The sequence below is a fragment of the Sturnira hondurensis genome, unplaced genomic scaffold (genome assembly GCF_014824575.4).
Source record: "Sturnira hondurensis isolate 20B ecotype Veracruz unplaced genomic scaffold, ASM1482457v3 Scaffold0004068, whole genome shotgun sequence".
In the NCBI taxonomy this organism is placed as follows: Eukaryota; Metazoa; Chordata; class Mammalia; order Chiroptera; family Phyllostomidae; genus Sturnira; species Sturnira hondurensis.
Genome location: NW_028076699.1, coordinates 7,401,523 through 7,421,757, shown reverse-complemented (window position 1 = coordinate 7,421,757; position 20,235 = coordinate 7,401,523). Strand labels below are relative to the sequence as shown.

General features: G+C 35.7%; 1 protein-coding gene across 1 annotated transcript in view; it reads right to left on the bottom strand.

The window, feature by feature from the left end:
- Positions 1 to 20,235, bottom strand: part of FAF1 (Fas associated factor 1) — a 432,339-nt gene that overhangs the window by 246,032 nt on the left and 166,072 nt on the right. Inside the window, exon 6 of the mRNA XM_037043313.1 lies at positions 19,282 to 19,373. Within this exon, the coding sequence (XP_036899208.1) occupies positions 19,282 to 19,373 (92 nt within the window). The remainder of the gene's footprint in view (positions 1 to 19,281; positions 19,374 to 20,235) is intronic.

Sequence of the window (20,235 nt, the reverse complement as noted above, 5' to 3'; positions counted from 1 at the left end):
GGATCATTTGATCATCATGTGGCTGTATACCTGTCGTTACTCCTGATTAGAAAGAGGAAGTGGCTTCCCTACCGCCAAACAGAAGCAAGCCCATTTCATAGAGTAGAATAGTACTAGGTAGGCTGTCTTGCATGAAGAATAACAGTAACTTAAGAATTTCTCTTCAGCAATTCCTTGAATTAAGAATCCTCTTAAAGTCTTCAACGTGTAGAAGATTTGACCAGGTTAAACCATATCCTTCCTATTAAAACAGTAACAGTTCTGAGGGAAGCACTCACTGTTACAAAGTACAAATCTATCAAGATTAAACAACTAGACAAGGAAAAAAAACAAATTAAATTGTGGGCTTCAGGGACTGTTATGGACTGAGTATTTGTGTCCCACCTCAAATTCATGCTAAAATCCTAACCTCCATTGTGATAGTATTTAGAGTTGTGGCCTTTGGAAGGTGATTTAATTTAGACGGAGAAAGTCCTGAGTGTGGGACCTCCAAAAAGGGATTAGCATTCTTATTAGAGAAAAAGACTACAGTTTGTTTGTTTGTTTGTCCTTTCTCTGCCAAGTGATAACACAGTGAGAAGACAGCCATCTGCAAGTCAGAAAAAGGGCTCTCTCACTAGGAAGCAAACCTTCAGGTACCTTGATCTTGGACTTCCAGCCTCCAGAATTGTGAGGACTAAATGTCTGTTGTTTAAGCCACCCAGTCTATGGTATTTTGTTAAAGCAGACTACATTGACTAACACAGGAGCTTCTAGGGCTTCTGTATTCACAACACTCAAGTAAACAGTTGCCACCAGTTCAGCACAGGTTTTTCTAAATGGCTGGCTGGCTGTAAACATCTGTACATACACATGCAAACTAAAATCCACAGTAAAAAACAATATGCTTTTGTTAAAACTCATATAAATGAGGGATGATTGAGAATTGTGCATTTATTGTATATAAATTATATCTCCATAAAAAATTGTAAACCATAAAAAATGAACAATGTGACAGCTATCATTTTGCAGTTAAATGGGCTAAAAATACCATACACTTTTCATTAATGCAAACAAAAATCATGAATTTGCTACTATTGCTCCCTAATAAGACCATATGTCCACTGATAAAATATGGGTTGGAGTCTGTGAAATTTAACTTCTCAGATCAATGCTGTGAATACAGTTAAGATGAGTCAAGTATTAACACCAATACACAAAACAAAAACCTCCTGTTTCATCCCTGCTGTGTGCATATTCTATTCATTTTCTTGCACTGGATATTTTAAACAAAAATAACAATGTAAAATAATAGTCTTAGAAGGATAATTTCCAATAGTTTTATTTTTAAAGTATGACCCAATTTTGAAGCAAAACACTAATCTTTCAAATTACTGTGACTTTTTATTATAAAAATGTAAATAAATTTGGAATGTGCTGTTGACTTTTTCACTAATACTTTACAATTCATATCATTCCAAAAGGCCTTAAAAATGTTCTCTCTTTTGTTTCATTGGGAATATTTTATGATCTGTAATGATCTTTTTATCCTTTCAGATATATCAAGATTTTAAATTAAAAAGCATGACACACTGTGATTTAAATTTCCATTCTAAACTTACAGTCATATGAGCTCTTGTCAACAAAAGACCAAATTTACTATAATTATGGATTATTTACACTAAAACAAAATAAGAAATCAATATGTAAATGTAATGTTTGTTGTAGCTAATGCAGCCAGCAATGACAGATTAGGTTCAAATAGCAATCAGTTTGCAAATCTGGCACATATGTAAATGAGTAGGGACTTGATGTTTACACTTGACTGTATTTCATTCAGGATTTTTAAATTGTCTCAAGAACAGCATAAAAAGAAAATGTTAATCTTTCCAACTATAAATACAACTTAAGCCCTCATCATAACTGAAACTAGGTCTTGCTGCTGTCCAGCTAAACTAACATATGATACTAATAATTCTGAGCTGCAGATTACATCATTCTTAATTAACACTCGGCTACAGTTGTTAACATCCTCCAAGACACCATGTTATCATCACCACAAGTTCTGTAACAATCTTAAAACCACGTTTAACGAAGGTTGGCCTCTTACTCTATAGCGACTTTTAATTGCTTTTTGCTGGCAATTAAATATGCCTAGATAAACAAACATTTGGCTTCATATAATTCTTAATAACATTTTTTCCATGATGATTTCAAAGTTCAGGTGTCCTTATGTCTATAATTACTGTTTATCAATATAGTGATATATTGGATTCAGCGAAATGTATTAACCAAAGTATTTAAGATTAATGAAAATGTGGTAATTAGTGGTGATAGTGATATATTGTGATTCATCAAGTAGTTCATAACAAAACTGTCAAAACATAATTCCACACATCCAAATCAAATACGAAGAAATCCCCCCAAATTACATTTACAGATACATTGACTTTTGTTCCATGAATTACTGACCAAGTTTCTGAGTGTCCATTAAATCAACCACAGAGAATACCTGCAGTTCTTTTTCAAAGTGTGATGTTAACAAGCTAATCTCAGTAGTCACTGACCTATCAATAGGCAGTAAACTATGTAAGTGGGTTTGGTATATCAACCCAATTAGATGTGTTGTGACCTCCCTCAATGTTTTAATTGGGGACAAGTTTCTTCTTTCATCCAGAACAAATAACTTTAGGGAAATGTCCTTTTCTTAAAATAAGTCACTTTTCAGTAGCCACTTACTAAAATATTTACCAACCCAATACTTCCTAAGTTTAATTTTTATAAAACCTAGTAACACTCACTATAATTAAATTTAACAGTATGAAATAATGCACTTGAGACACTGATTATATCTATTTATTCTTGAGAAATTTGATAAATCAATAAAATATAATCTTGAATTACTTTAAGAATGATATATCTTTGTTATCAAATATTGTTCTGATTACAACAATGGTAAAACATTTTCACAGATGAATATCCTTTGTGGGGAAAAAAGTTGCTCTGTAAAGCATTTTGAAAAAAATTAATTGATCCATTTAGAACATTCATTTGCATATATAAAGTTTGCAGAAAACTGTCTTTTATAGGTTATGTAAGGTCTCTGCCACACTGCTAAAATCTCACAAATATTAATCAATAAAAAGCCACCATGAAGAAAACACACTCACAGACCGTTTCAAATGACACCTCAGCGAATTATTTGGAGGTTAAAACCTATTGCTTTCTTCTAGTTCCAAAATAAAAATACACAGCCAAAGAAGCCCCCTGCTGGAAGTTATTCATCTCTTCCTGATAGGGCTGCATCACTTCTTGCATCCGTTTAAAGGACTTACTGAGCACCTGTAAGCCAGTGGACACTGTTCCTAGTTTAATTTACATATGAACTAGGTTGAAATGAGACATTATGTTGAGGACCATATTGACTCTTACCTTCTGAGTAATGCTCAAGGGCATTATGAAGAGTTATTTGGAGTTCAGAACTACGTGAGAACCAAGTCCTGACTCATCGATTAACTAGCTCAACGATCTGGGAAAGAGAAACTACTGCGCATCTGCACTACGCCAGGCTCAATACTCACATGTGCTATCTTACTCAACCATACTGTCCCTTTCCAAAAGCCCTTTGAGGCAGAAATCAGCCTGATCATTTAGGGTGAAGAAGCTAAGGCCTGGTAGACTATTTAACTTCCCCTTTCTGTACCTCAGTTCCCCCAGGCATAAAATGAGACTAAAGCAGATGATCACTTTAACTCCTTCCAAAGATGATATCCTACAGCTTTCTTTTCACTCTAACTCCGAGGTCTTGAAGATGTGACTCCTCTTGCATTAAAGGAATACACCAAACATTGAAATAGCAGAATATAGACAAAAGAGTGAAAAATATTTCAAGTATTAACATTTGTGCAGAGATTGTACAGGGAAACAGAAGTAGAATGCAAACTATTTAAAGCATCCTCAGAACGTCATTCTAATAACTAAATCCCACAACAGTTCTTCGAGATTTCTCAGTTATCTTCCTTTGTTGAGATAATAGGAGCAGATGAGTGTTTAGAATGTTCTCAGCACAGAGTGGGAGAGATGGAAATGAGAAAAAGAAAAAGGTACATACATTTGTGTGAGTATCAGTACACACACCACCCAGAGGGCGGTATTCTTAGCAAGAACCAAAGCTAGGAGCACAGGTGGATACTTACTACCACAGGTGCTGGATGGTTACAAGAAGTAGAAGCAGCCCTGGCTGGTGTAGCTCAGTGGATTGAGCCTGGCTGTGAACCAAAGGGTCGCCAGTTTGATTTCCAGTCAGGGCACATGCCTGGGTTGCAAGCCAGGTCCCCAGTGTGGACCATGTGAGAGGCAACCACACACTGATGTTTCTTTCCCTCTCTTTCTTTCTTCCTCCTTTCCCCTCTCTCTAAATAAATAAATAAAATCTTTTTTTTTAAAGCAGCAGAGACAGAGGAGGAATACTTGTCTTTCCTTTATTATATCATGCTTAATAGCTGTAGTAGGTGCATATCAAATGTAGAGTGTTAAAAGGGATCTCAAGGATCATGAAAAGAATGTTGAGTTTGCTTTTCTTCAGTTTCTGCCCATGCTGCTTCTCTCCACAAGGGAAGAGTTTTAATGAAAACATTCATAGCATGTTTTTCCCCATTCTAGACTTGATTCTCCTGGAAGAGAAAACTATGGCAATTATCCACTAGGTCACATTATACTAGGTTAGGTTTCCCGGAAGACAGGAATGAGACCAGCAGCTTCCACTTTCATTTCCATGCCATGAGCTCCCTAAGCTGTCTTTCCTACCGTGACTAGCTTAGCAAGGCAGGCCTATTACATCAGTCCATCAGACTCTGAAGACCCAGTCATAATTCTTCCTAAAGCCACCTGAGCATGTGGGTCCTAAGATTTAGATCTGCAGTGAGAGGTAAAAGATCCCACTTAGGACTCAAGTCTGGCCATTAAAGCTGTTTTGTATTCCAATTTGGATACTAATTTTTGTATGTATAATCTACTGATAAGAACCCTAGAGAAAAAAAAATTAGTGACATCTGAATGCCTACAAATCGAGAAAATCCCCTTTATTTTCTAGTAGCATCTGAGGTCCAGAACAGAAGAGTGATCTACCCTAAGTCATATCTTGACTCGCTACTCCTCAATTCCTTCCACAGCATCCACTGGAAAATATAATAGCCTACCCTTAATTCAAGGCCACTGTCACCTGCTTTCCACCAATGGTTTTCCAAGGACTAAAAAACAGCCATATATTTTAACATCAGTGGTTTATTCAACTATCACTGGAGTACCAATTAGCACCCTGAATTTACTCCTTTTATCACAAAAAAAGCAACTAATTCAAAGCTATAGTTAAAAGCAACTTCACAACTCAGAGGCCACACACGAGGACCATATGTTTGACTATATGACCACAGCTTAGTAACGCCATCACTGAAGTCATTAAAATATTAACTGGAACCATCCTCCCACTAAAAAAAGGGTCAAAGTTCAACAGCAAGACTCACTCACTACTTGCCAAAGGAACGAGGCATACCACCACCCATAAAAATTAATAAATCTGTATAATTAAAATGGAGCTGGGCATTTTCATCACTTAGTAGAAGGTGACCAAAGTAAAGTGGAAAAAGACTGTCTTTTATTACCAATCCACCCACACAATCATTTTCTAACAAGGTGATCATAGTAACAAATAGTAACAAATTCCAAAATGTTAAACCTTCTCCAATTAGTATATTTATACTAACATAAATACAATGTATACTAGTATATATGGCCTGTGGGTTTTGGCATTAGCTGGGCCCTTGCCTTGAATACTCCTCATTTAAATGGCTCCCCAAGGATTCACAGCTTGGTTTAAACAGTACCTCTTCAGAAACGCCCTTCCAGACCTTACAACCTAGAGTTGTCGCCCAATTACTTCTTATCACATCACATCACTCTATTTTAGCTTTCTGCAAGGCACTCATTATCATCTCATGCTTTTTTCTTATTTATACTTGTTACTTGTCCCCTGACTATACACCCACCTCTACATATATTACATTGTAAACTCCATGAAAGCAGGCACCTTAGCTTGTTCTTAGTCGTATCCCTAGCACTAGAACAAGGACTTAAACATGTTGTGAGGTGTTACTCAATCTATATCTGATAAATGAGTGGATAATTGGCAGCCTGTGTAAATAACATGATAAACCGACTCTCCACTTATCTGAAAAACATTTTATGATGACTTTGAAAATTAGCAAAACAGCTAATGAAAACACTACAGATGCATAAACCAAAAATGACACTCAATTAGCCATGAAACTTTTCATATTTATTGCTACAAATGTGTCTTTATTAAGGGCCTCTGTCATAGATGACCCTTTCATGAGTTGAGGGATATGCTCACTAAGAATACTCTTGCTCTTCACAGCTCAAGATCTAGTTCAAAAGAGGAGAGCCATACATGAATACTAAGGAAGCGAAGACTCAAAGGAAAAGTATTGCCTGAGACCACAAAACCAGCACAGGACAGATAAAGGACAGAACAGTGTGTGACCACAAAGCCACACGTCCTCTCATTACTCTATACTATAATGGGAAAAATTATAAGGAACACTGGACAAAAATAAAGGCTAAACTCATGCCATGGAGTGAAGATTGTCTAGCTTACTACATTAATGAGACACTTGTAGGATCTTTTGGTTTCCAAATATCTAATCCCTGTTCTGCATGATTCTTGATATCCCACCATGAGAACTTGACTCCTTAGCTTTGGTCTCCCATAAGAGGTAAATATCCTTAGGAATGTGTCACTTAACAGTACTCATTCCACAAAATATTTCTAAATACCTAATATGTTTTGGGTACTCTTTTAGCTGCTGAGGATACAACAGAAGACACGAAAACAGTCCCTGATTTCTTGTAGCTTTACAATGTGATAAAAGAGACAGATAACAAATATTAATATGAACATATATTAAATAATGTATTGGAGTGATAGAGCAAGATAAAGGAGAGGATATACAGAAGAACTGGTTAGACAGGGGAATGAAGAAAAGCCTGTCTCACCCTGGCTGATGTGGCTCAGTGGATTGCATGCCACCATTTGAACCAAAGGGTGGCTGGTTTGATTCCCAGTCAGGGCACATGACTGGGTTGTAGGCCAGCTCCCCAGTTGGGGGTGAAGGGCAACCAAATACTGATGTTTATCTCTTTCTCCTTCCCTTCTCCTTTCTAAAAATAAATAAATGGACTTCCGGCCAAGATGGAGGCATAGATGGCAACACTGTGCCTCCTCACACAACCAACTTTAAAGACAACAAAGTTTTAGCAACAAAAACACAACCAAAACAGAAAATTTAACTGTACGAAAGTCCAACAACAACGAACCATTAAGCCAGACCGGTAAGAGGGGCAGAGCCAGTGGCTGGCTCCGAAAAAATCGGCCAGACCGACCCAGGCGGGCAGGCAGCAGTTGGCAGATCCCAGGCACGGGGTGGCAACAGGCAGACCCAGTGAGGGTGCAAGGCGGCTGGCTGACCGTGGTCACACATTCGTGTGCAGATAAACCAGGTGAAAAAGTGAGCAGCGAGACAGACCACACAGGCCCCAGGGGCTTGCTGGAAGCAGCAGAGGGGCCTGCCATTGCCCCTCTCTGACCCTGCCCCCACATACAGCATCACAACCCAGTCACTGGGTAGCCGTGCCCTAGTGAACACCTAAGGCTCCGCCCCTCATATGTAACAGGTGCAAACAGACCAAAACATTATGGCTCAAGAAGAACACCTCAAAGCCCCAGAGCCAATAATTCTAAGCAACCAAGAGATAGCCAACCTATCAGATGCACAGTTCAAAACACTGGTGATCAGGATGCTCACAGAACTGGTTGATTTTAGTCATAAATTAGAGGAACAAATGAAGGCTAAACTAATTGAAATGAAGGGAAATGCACAGGAAACCAACAGTGATGGAAAGGAAACTGGGACTCAAAATCAAGGGAGTGGACCAGAAGGGAGAAAAAAATGACCAAACAGAAAAGAATGAAGAAACAAGAATTCAAAAAAATGAGGAGAGGCTTAGGAACCTCCAGAACATCTTTAAATGTTCCAACATCCCAATTATAGGGGTACCAAAAGGGGAAGAGGAAGAGCCACAAGTGGAAAACTTACTTGAACAAACAATAAAGGAGAACTTCCCCAATCTGGCAAAGGAAATAGATTTCTAGGAAGCCCAGGAAGCTCAGAGAGTCCCAAACAAGTTGGACCCAAGAAGGAACACACCAAGGCATATCATCATTACATTACTCAAGATTAAAATGAAGGAGAGAATCCTGGAAGCAGCAAGAGATAAGAGGACAGTCACCTACAAAGGAGTTCCCATCAGACTGTCAGCAGATTTCTCAAAAGAGACCTTACAGGCAAGAAGGGGCTGGAAAGAAGTATTCCAAGTCATGAAATTCAAAGACCTACATCCAAGATTGCTCTATCCAGCAAGCCTTTCATTTAGAATGGAAGGGCTGATAAAGTGCTTCTCAGATAAGGTCAAATTCAAGGAGTTCATCATCACCAAGCCCTTATTATATGAAATGTTAAAGGGACTTATCTAAGAAAAAGAATATAGAAAATATGAACAGTGAAAGAACATCAAACTCACAGTTATTAACAACCACACCTAAAACAAAAGCAAACTAAGAGGACAGCTAGATCAGGAATGAAACCATAGAAATGAAGATCACATGGAGGGTTAGCAACAGAGGAGTGGGAGGAGGAGAAGGAGGTAGAATGTACAGAGAATAAGTAGCATAGATGGTTAAGTAGAAAATAGATAGGGGGGAGGTCAAGAATAGTAGGGGAAATATAGAATCCAAAGAACTTGTGACATGTGGACATAAATTAAAGGGGGGGGAATAGGGGGGAGGGGTGTGCAGGGTGGAGGGGAATGAAGGGGGAAATAGGACAACTGCAATGGCATAATTAATAAAATATATTGTTTTAAAAAATAAAAATAAATAAATGAAATCTTTTGAAAGAAAGAGAAAAGGGAGGGGGAGAGAGAAAGAGAGAAAGAAAGGAAGGAAGGAAGGGAGGGAGGGAGGGGAGGGGAGGGGAGGGGAAAAGGAAGGGAGGGGAAAAGGAACAGGAGAAAGAAGACCTGTTTGAGGATGTGACAGCTGAGTAGAGGCCTGAAGAAGTAAAGGAACAAGCCAAGTTGATAACTGGTGGAAGATCATTCTAGGCAGGGAAAGCACAAAGTGCAAATTCCCTGAAGTGGAAGTACACTTAGAATGTTTAAAGAAGAGCAAGGAAGCCAGTGTAGCTGGCAAGCTATGAATGAGCCAGAAGGAGAGCGATAAAAGATGAAGAGAAAAAGCCAGGGACAAGATTATGTAAATCCTTTATAGGTTGCAGTACAATACTTAAAGGTCATAACACTTACACCCAGGTTTATATTTTCCTAATACAGTAAGTCCTCACTTAACTTTGTTTACAAATTCTGCAAATTTAAATAATACAGCATAGAACAAAATTAATTTTACCCTAGGCTAGTTAGGTTCCTATAGCATCTCAACAACTGTGTAACAACACTGTTATATAAACAACATTGAACAAAAAGATGTTACTCGAGAACCTACTGTACAGACTAAAGTATCTGTAGCCTTCCTCAAATAAGGACCTCAACAAATTCCCAATAACCAACCACCTTCTCTTCATCAACTCACCAGTATCTGTAAGTAAGTTTCCCCACCTGCAAAATGTAAGTGATAATATTTCTTTATGACTTATCATGAGTATTTAATAACATAATATTTATGAAAGGCTTGGCAAAAAGCCTGTCTTCATAAATGGTAATTGTTATATCTCTGTCACCCTATACTTGTAATTTCACACTTTCTTAGCATCGTTATTCTTACGATTATTACCTTCTATTTCAGAGTTATCTATAATTTGCACTTTGTCATCATCTATCACTATAGCAGCTCAAAACCCAGAACCCAGAAATGCTCTCCATTTGCTCCACTCTTCTATTATTCTACTTTTCCTACTGTCTCTAAACCTGCCAGCTAACTTCACTCCAACACTTAATCCTGGACTCCAACCTGCCTCCCTGCTATGAATTGAACTGCATACTGCCTAGGAGTCTTAAATTGAAGTCCTAACTCCCAATATGGCTGTATTTGGAAACAGTTTTTAGGTAGAAATTAAGGTAAAATGAGGTCATAAGGGTGAGACCCTGACACAACAGCACTGATGTCTTTATCACAGAAAGCCTGGAGCGTTCCCTCTGCCGTGTGAGTATATGTCGGAAAGTGAGTCAAGGAAGGGAGCTCTCACCAGAAACCAAATCTTGCTGGAACTTTGATGTTGGACTTCCCAGCCTCAAGAAGTGAGAGAAATAAATATCTGCTTTTAAACCACCCAGCCTACAGTATATTTTTATAGCAGTTTGAGCTAAAACATTTGCACATCCTTTTTGGCCATCAGCCCTTTTTGGTTTTACTTTTTAAATGTTTTCCTTATTGCTGTCTCTTTCCCTCATACTTCTTATAACTCTTGACCCTATTCCTCCCTCAACTCCTTCCTTCAGTCGTTTTCTGAAAATAAAAGTAATTCCAATTGCTCATTTCTCACTTATTCCTTAAAATTTACTATGACCTTGTTTTCATCCACTCTTTGTGTCAAAAATGATCTCAACAAAGTCATTAATTACTTACATGACAAACTCAACATCCTTTAAATACTCATCATCCTACTTGGACTACAAAGTAGTATTTTGCATCACTATACATTTGAGAGAAAAAAACATACAGGTTTTCTCAGTACAGATTTCTCAGGACTGTCTCAGTTATAGTATGTGTGACTCTGAATTACATATGGGGCACACACCAGTGAAAAGTTCCACTGGCAACTAGGACATATGTATGAGTTTATAAATAGAGATTCATGAGATTCATCTTTACATACTTGGAAATTGAAGGGTTGAGACTCAATGTCAGGGAGAAGGTACAGTAATAGCAATTCCTAAAAACAGAATTGTATGGAATACCAACCCTTTAGAGCTGATGAAGAGAATCTTACTGAGGAATCAACCCAAGTGGCAGACAGAACACCAAGAATGACTGGTAAATAAAGAAAATTTCTGTAAAGAAATGAATTAAGAAAAAGTCTAGCCCTGATCAGAGTCGCTCAGTTGGGCACTGTCCTGCAAAATGAAAGGTCTCTGGTTCAATTTCCAGTCAGGGCACATGCCTGGGTTGTGGGTTCAACCCCAGTTGGGATGCATATAACAGAATCACTGTTTCTCTCTCACATCTTTCTCTTTCTCTCTTCCCCTTTCTCTAAAAAATAAATAAAAATTTTTAAGAAAAAAAAGAAAAAGCGTAATGCCTTTATGAATAGATTATAAGCCTCCTGTGGGCAGAGCTTGTTTTTATCAAATAAGTAATCAATAAATCTTTGATGGATTCAATAATTTCTATAATTATATGAAACGAAAAATAAAGTATTTTCCCCTTTCTAATTTTACTATGATTTATACTATAATTTGAAGTTTTGCCATAGAGGTACTGCTTCATCTTTCAATTAGTGAAATTTGATTTATTAAAAAAACTTTAAATGCTTTTTAACTGTAATAAAGATTATGATTTAAGAATTTGCTCTTAAATTCTCAGAGTCTTAAAATTCTGTTTTCTGAAAAACAAAATAAAATTTTAAATAATTCTAAATATAATTCAATTATAGGGTGCTCATATCAAAATCTTGCAGCTCTTGCCTTTTTTCCCCAAAAACGAAGTTGTAAATTCAAAATAACACTCAAGCCCTGGCTGGTATAGCTCAGTGGATTGACCGTGGGCTGTGAACCAAGGGGCTGCTGGTTCGATTCCCAGTCAGGGCACATGCCTAGGTTGCAGGCTAGGTCCCCATTCAGGGGTGCACAAGAGACAACCATACATTGATGTTTCTCTCCTTCTCTCTCTCCCTTACCCTCTCTCTAAAAATAAAATAAATAAAATATTTTTAAAAATAAGACTTAATTACCAGGCACCCCCTAGTGGAGGTAAAATCAAGTTTGAAAAAACTGTAGTGCATATGACTAAAGATAGAATTCTCTGTATCTGTCTGTAGCTCTCACCAAACCTTGAGAATAAAATGGTTTGTCAGTAAACAGTTTAAGAGCATGTTATTTTATATATACATTTTACTAAATGATTAATAATATAGTATAACTAAAGGTGAATTAACATACTAAAATTTCATGACTATTCCTAATAAGAATTAAAATATTAATACCTTTCAAAAAGTATATAATGACAAATTACAAGATTAAAAACATCTCATTCTAAAGAGCAGCGTCCAAAAAAAGTAGGCATTTTTGGAATAAGGCTCTGTATATTAATATTTCTGTCAAGAATTTGAAAGCTTAAATACATGCAGAGTCAGAAGGAAACTTCAGAATCAGAAGTATTTACTGCTGACCTAGAACAATCTCTTCTAAAAACTTGAAATTTCCTCATCTGTAAAATAGAGGTATCAAAATGGACCTGCATCCTGGCAGGGTTGTTATAAAAATCAAGTAAGAGTTGAATGAAATCCTGGCCTGTGTGGCTCAGTTGGTTGGAGCGTTACCCCATATAGCCAAAGGTTGCAGGAACAATTCCCAGTCATAGCATATGCCTAGGTTGCAGGTTCAATGCCTGGTCAGGGAGCCTACAATAGATGTCTGTCTGTCTGTCTCTCTTTCCCTCTCTCTCTTTCCTCTCCTCTCCCTCTCCTCCTCTGCTGTCTAAAAAAAAAAAAAAAAATCAAAACATATCCTTGGGTGAGGCTAAAAAAAAAGAGTTGAATGAAAAGTATTACTATTGGTATTTATTAGCACAAATGAATCATTTTAATGATCATTCTTTGTTATTTGTGCTTTTGCATATAAAGTATCACTCCTGCCTTCTAAATTTTTACAACCACCNCCCTCTCTCTCTTTCCTCTCCTCTCCCTCTCCTCCTTTGCTGTCTAAAAAAAAAAAAAAAAAATCAAAACATATCCTTGGGTGAGGCTAAAAAAAAAGAGTTGAATGAAAAGTATTACTATTGGTATTTATTAGCACAAATGAATCATTTTAATGATCATTCTTTGTTATTTGTGCTTTTGCATATAAAGTATCACTCCTGCCTTCTAAATTTTTACAACCACCCTGAGAACTAAAAGCAATGCTTCCCATTATATAAAGAAAAAAAAACATAAGACCCTAGCCCAGATGATATTTCAATCCAAAATTCTTCTCATTATATTTTGATGTTTTTTTACCTGGAATAATAGGTTATAATCATATTACTTTCCTGACTTGGTTAAAATAAATTTGGAAAGTGACACTATAATACCAATGGTGTCTAGTCTGTTTAGAGAAAACATACGTTATAAAGAAAGAACCTAATGTTTGCCACTGCACTGGAATTGGAATGGTGGAAAACAGGTGCAGAACCCTATCATGGTTCTGCAGTGCAATTAACAGGTAGTTTATTATCCAATTCTCTTCCACGTACCAACATCTACTGATTCATCTCTGAGAAATAAAACAATAAAATGAATTAAACATTAAACCAAACACCTAAATAAAATATACCTATTTTTTAAAATATCAAGTTTGATATTAAAGTAGGATGGAATAATATGTACATAACCTTTTCTATTTTTCTCTACCAATTTCAGAATTCTTCCATGTATCTTCCAATTCTCCAATACAACACTAAAAGTCAAAATTACATTTTGTTTTTCTTACTAGATTATGAATTAGGTTATAAGTTACAAATATGATTTCTATGAATTCACCAATTATAACACAATTCTGCAAAAATAAATTAAGTCATTGTAAAGTTTAGTACACAGCAATTTTATCTGTCTATCAAATATTCAATAATATGATCGGCTATATATATAACTCAACAGGAAGCTGTTTTTGGACTCTACTGTTAAGATGTCAAAAAAATTTTTTATTTGGTAAAATGCAAAATGAAAATCACAAGTTAAAAGTAATTATTACCATTAGCCTTTAAGGTTCTGCATAATTTTTTAAATTGTCTCCTATGAAATCACACACAAAAGAGAAAAATAATCTAGTTTTATAGAAAGACATATAAAAATACTAAAATAAACACACCTAGGGTTTCTTATTATACTTTAAGAAAATATTTATTAATATAACTTTTTCATTAGCCAGAAATTCTACATGCCCCATACTCCTACCACCCAGCTAACCCTGTGCTTCATGTCTTTTGTTACACTTTGAATTTTTCTTACTGTTCCAATACAGGGAAACAGCATCATTATAACTTGGTAACAATCTATAAAGCCAACTAGAAAAGATTACTTTAGTGCTATATGAAGACTCATTTTTCAACAAACACAGCATTTCAGAAGCACTGTATACTACTGCTTACCTAGAGATTGAGCAATTGGCAATCAAAGTCAGCCACATATATAAAGATGAAGAACATTTATTTCCATTAGCCCAGGATGACTTTTTAAAAAATATTTTTAAAATTTACTTTTAGAGAAAGGGGAAGGGAAGGAGAAAGAGTGGGAGAGAAACATCAATGTGTGATTGCCTCTCATGCTCCCCCTGCTGGGGACCTGGTCTGAAACCCAGGCATATGCCCTGACTAGGAATCGAACTGGCCACCCTTTGCTTCACAGGCCTGTGCTCAATCCACTGAACTACACCAGCCAGGGCCCAGGATGACTTTTTGATAAATCAATTTAATCATGCTACTGGAAAGTAATAGATTATAACCAATAATACCTCCTTATCTATTTATAATTATATGGATTACATATTGGATGATAGTGATTACACTCTGTTAACTAACCTACAAAATAATAATCTACCTAACTAGATAAAGAACTAACTAGAGAGAACTAACTATAAAGAATCTAACTAGATAAAGAACCATATCTATAACTCCTTGTTTAATCTCATCTGGTGTTTATGAAGACATTAATTACTATAAACAGGACTACAAATACTGTTTGGCTATTTGCAATAGCATGCAAATTCAACTTTCCACTAATATATGATCTGAACATAAAAGATAAAGAGTAACCCAAGAAATCTTTAAAATCTTAACCTAAAACAAACTATTAACAAATTACCAAATACAATTACATTAGAATTAACTTTTTCAGTTCCGCAATTTCTATCTGGTATTCTTCCCCACACAGAATTCCTAAAACCCTTGGAATTTTCTAAGTGATGAGTGATACAGGTGAGAGTAAGGAGTTTTTTGTTATTCATAACAAGGCCCTTTCATCCACATCTGAGTTTGTTAATAAGGTGACTTTTACAAAACACCTCAGGATGGGAGCTGATTAAGAGAAGAACCAACTTTGTGTTAGGTGCTATCCTCATCCCTCTCCTCACTACCTGTGGGGAGAGAAAAGGGAGAGGGGGGTGAAGTTGAGTTAATCACTAACAGCCAGTGATTCAGTCAAACATACCTGTGTAATGAAGCCTCCATAAAAAGCCCCAGCTGGAGGATTTTGGAGAGCTTGCAGGTTGGGGAATAACAATTCATCCATGTGCCGAGAGGGTGGGGCACCATAAATTTTACAAGGACAGAAATACCTGTGCTCCAAATCCTTCTGTATCTCTTCCTATGTATCTCTTCATTTGGCTATACATTTGTATCTTCTGAAATATGCTTTTTAATGAACCAGTAACAGTATGTAGAGAAGATTTCAGAGTTTGGTGAGCTGTTATAGCAAATTATCAAACCAAAAAAGATGTTATGTAAACCTCCATTTACCGTCGGTTGGTCAGAAACACAGGTAACAACCTAGACTTGCAATTGTTGGTTGATGTGAGGGGCAGCCTGTGTGACTGAGCTCTGAACCTACTGGATCTGATGCTATTTTCAGGTAAACAGTAACAGAATTTAGTTAAACTGTATAACATCCAGTGGGTGCTGAAGAACTGCTTAGTGTGGAGAAAACAAAAAACACGATTTTGTGGCCAGAAATGTTCTGTGAGTAGTATAGTAAAAAAAAAACCCACACAAATGCTTTCCTTTCACTACATAAATAATACAGATATCTGGTAGCTGGTGGGTAGAAGTCTGACAATGCTCAAGTTCAGGGATACAGGTCTCTATACCAAACAAAATCACCAAGCTGTACTGAAGAAAATGTGTGTAAAAATTATAAAAACCTAAAACAACTTAAACATAGTTTTGGAATAAGATTATACTCACAAGAATTATGACTCTAACACTAGCATAATCATTCATTTAAGATCAGTTTGCTTTATCTAGCAATAATAATGAAGTACAATTAAACATTAAAATAATTTACTCATTCTATAATTGTAATGAATTTCACTGTGAAAACTGAAGAAAAAAAGGGAGATACTCTATTCCAAATAGAGAGAAAATCTTAATAAAAACTGTATAGTTGAAGAAAATTACAGGTCAATATCCTCAATGAACATAATGCAAAAATTCTCAACAAAATATTATCAACTGGATTCAATAATACATTAAAAGGATTATATGCCAAAACCAAGTGGGATTCATCCCAAGGATGCAAGGATGGTTCAACATCTGTAAATCAGTCAATGGGAAGCATAACATTAACAAAACAAAGGATAAAAACCATACAGTCACCTCAATAGATGAAAAAAAAGGCATTTGACAAAATTCAACAACCTTTTATGATAAAAATGCTCAACAAATTGCACACAGAAAGAACATATCTTAACACAATAAAGGTATTATATGGCAAAACCCACAACTAATATATTCAATGGTGAAAAGCTGAAAGCTTTCCCTCTAAAGACAAGACTGCCCTCTAGCATCACTTCGATTCAATACAGTATTGAAAGTCCCAGCCACAGCAATCAGAGATTAAAAAAGAGAAAAAAAAAAGGTATACAAATTGGAAAAGAAGTAAACTCTCATTATTCACAGATGACATGACACTATATATAGAAAATCCTAAAGACTTCATAAAAAACTATTAGAACTAATAAATCAGTAAAACTTCAGGCTAAAGAAATCTATTGCATTTCTATACGGCAATAATGAACAATAATCAGAAAGAAAAATTCCACTTATAATTGCATCAAAGCATACATTACCAAGGAATAAATTTCACCAAAGAGGTAAAAGAGCTGTATTCTGAAAACTATAAGACATTGAAGAAAGAAACTGAAGAAAATACAAGTAAATAAAAGATTATACCTCGCTCACAGGCAGAAGGATTAATATTGTTAAAATATCCTTATTGTCTAAAGAAATATACAGATCCAGTGCAATCCCTGTTAAAATACCAATGACATTCTTCTAAGAATTAGAACTAATCCTAGAATTTACATGGAACCACAAAAAGACCCAATATAGCCAAAGAAATTTTAATAGAACAAAGTAGTATACTCCCTGGCATAAAACTATACTACGAAGTTACAATAATTAAAACAGTATCAAACTGGTGCAAAAACAGATAAATAGGTCAACAGAATAAAGAGCCCAGAAATAAATCCCTGCTTACATGATCAAATAGTCTACAACAAAGGTAGCAAGGATATACAATGGGGTAAAGAAAATCTCTTCAATAGGTGGTATTGGAAAACTGGAACAGACACAGGCAAAAACCACTTATACCATTAAAAGAAAAAAACACTGAAAATGGATTTAAGGCCTGAAATCATAAAACTCCTAGAAAAAAAACACAGACAGTAATCTCTTTGACATCCCTCTTAGCAATATCTTTTGGATATGTCTCCTTGGGCAAGGAAAACAAAAGAAAAAAATAAACACATGGTACTACATCAAACTAAAAAGGTTTCACACAGTGAAGGAAGCCATCAACAGAATGAAGAGCCAACCTACCGAATGGGGGAAAATATTTGCAAATCATATATCTGGTAAAAAGTAAACATTCAAAATATACAAGGAACTCACACAACTCAACACCAAAAAAAAGATAAATGATATAATTTTTAAAAATGGGCACAGTACCTAAATAGACATGTGTCCAAAGAGGACATACAGATAGCTAACAGACATACAGAAAGATGTTCAACAGCACTAATTACCATAAAAATGCACATCAAAACCATGATGAGAATCTCACACTGGTCAAATGGCTATTATCAATAAATGAACAAATAACAAGCTATGGCAAGGATGTGGAAAAAGGACAGCTTTTGCACACTGTGGGTGGGACTGTAAATTAGTGAAGTACAGAAAATAGTATGGAGGTTCATATTAAAATTTATTTTAAAAAACTGAAAATACAGTTGCTATATGATCCAGGAATTCCACTTCTGGGTACTTATTTGAAGATAATAAAAATAATAATTTGAAAAGATACATGCACTTCTGTTCATTTCAGCATTACTTGTATTAGCTGTGATATGGAAGCAACCCAGATGTCCATCAGTAGATGAATGGATAAGAAAGATGTGATATAGATACATATATACATATAAATATACACACATATATGTGTGTAGGTATATATTTCAGCAATAAAAAGTGTAATCTTGCCAACTGCAGTGACATGGATGGACCTAGAGGTCATTATGCTAAGTGAGATAAGTCATACCAAGAAAGAAAAGTACTGAATGAGTTTACTTATATGTGGCAATCTACAAAGACAAAAGAAATGAGTAAACAAAACAGAAACAGATCCACAGATATAGAGAACAGCCGATGGCTGTCAAAGAGAAAGGGACCGAGCCTATGAGAAATTCAAAAAATTAACTCTATATCTGGTATTTTCACCCAGTTTTTGGTAAATAAGTAAATAAACAAATAACCAATTATCTAGCCTCAGCTACCTTCTAGGACTTCTTTATTTTTTTTTAACAGCACAGTAATTTTGGAAAGAAATAACATCAGCAATATAAAGAATTTTATAGCAGTGTTTTGCAAGCTGTATTCTGCAAACCCCAAGGAATTTTGCTCAAAGGTATACCTTCTCTAGACATGGGAAAGTCTAGAATTCCACTTACTTACTCTCTTCTCTCCAACTCCCGTTCTTCCCCTTCAAACATCGAAATTTGACTGTTGTTTACATAGTGGAGTTTAGGTAAAGAGTTTTTTTGGATAAGAGATACTACCACTAAAACCAAACAAATAAACTAGCCTAAACCATATAATTTGAAAATTTATAAAGTTCATCACTGTCAGCACGTTAAAGCTTCAATAAGATTTTGATTTGATTTGATTCTGATATTTATGTACAGTTTAAAGCAAAGTTATTAACAATCGAACTTTTCATTTCAGACTCACAGAAAAAGTAAACACCTTACCCAGTATGACTAGATGATGAAGGCGGTGGCAAGTCTGGTGTAAGAACATAAAGACTGTTGTTTTTTGGCAAATGTAGCGATTTTAAGACCGTCTGAAAAAGAAAACACAAAAAGCAAATACTGACTGTGCATTTTTTTCTGTTGATTGTGCATTGTTAATTTTTTCCTATAGTTCTTGAAAAACTGTCAATATTATAGTCTGACTTTTCATCTTTTGACTATTTCCTAAATAGAGTAATATACAAGAACTACAAAATGCAAATAACCTTATTTTCCCCATATATAAATTAGCATAAGTATGAATGTTAAAATAAAAATTCTTTGGCTCATGAAGAGATATAAATAGATAACAACACAGTTAATATATTAATATCTTCACTGAACAAGTATATCCTTGCAACTAATAAGCACTTCATTCCAGCCAAAATTAGAAATGTCAGCTTTCAGAGATCATCAGACACAAAAAAGATCATAGAGAGCACCTCACCTTCATAGATGAGGAGCTGCAGTCTGAGAAGTAAAGTGACTTGGATGAGGTCTCATATTAAGTGCTACTTAAGTCACTTAGGTCACTTAACTCTCAACTCCTTAACTCAGTTGGTTTGGCACTGTCCCACAAAGTGGAAAGTCGCTGGTTCAATCCCAGTCAGGGCACATGGCTGGGTGGTGGGTTTGGTCCCTGACTGGGGCGCATATGAGCAGCAATCAATCGATGTTTCTAACTTACATCGATGTTTCTTTCCTTCTCTTTCTCTCTCCTTTTCCCTCTCTCTAAAAATAAGTAAATAAAATCTTTTTTTTAAAAAAAACCCTTCTACATATCTTTTGAACTCCCAACTTGATGGTAAATACTTTCTAATGTACTGCAAGCATTTTTTGATAGCACTAAACATTATGAAACACATTTTACATCTCATTTTACATCTTTATACCATAACCCAGGACACACATATC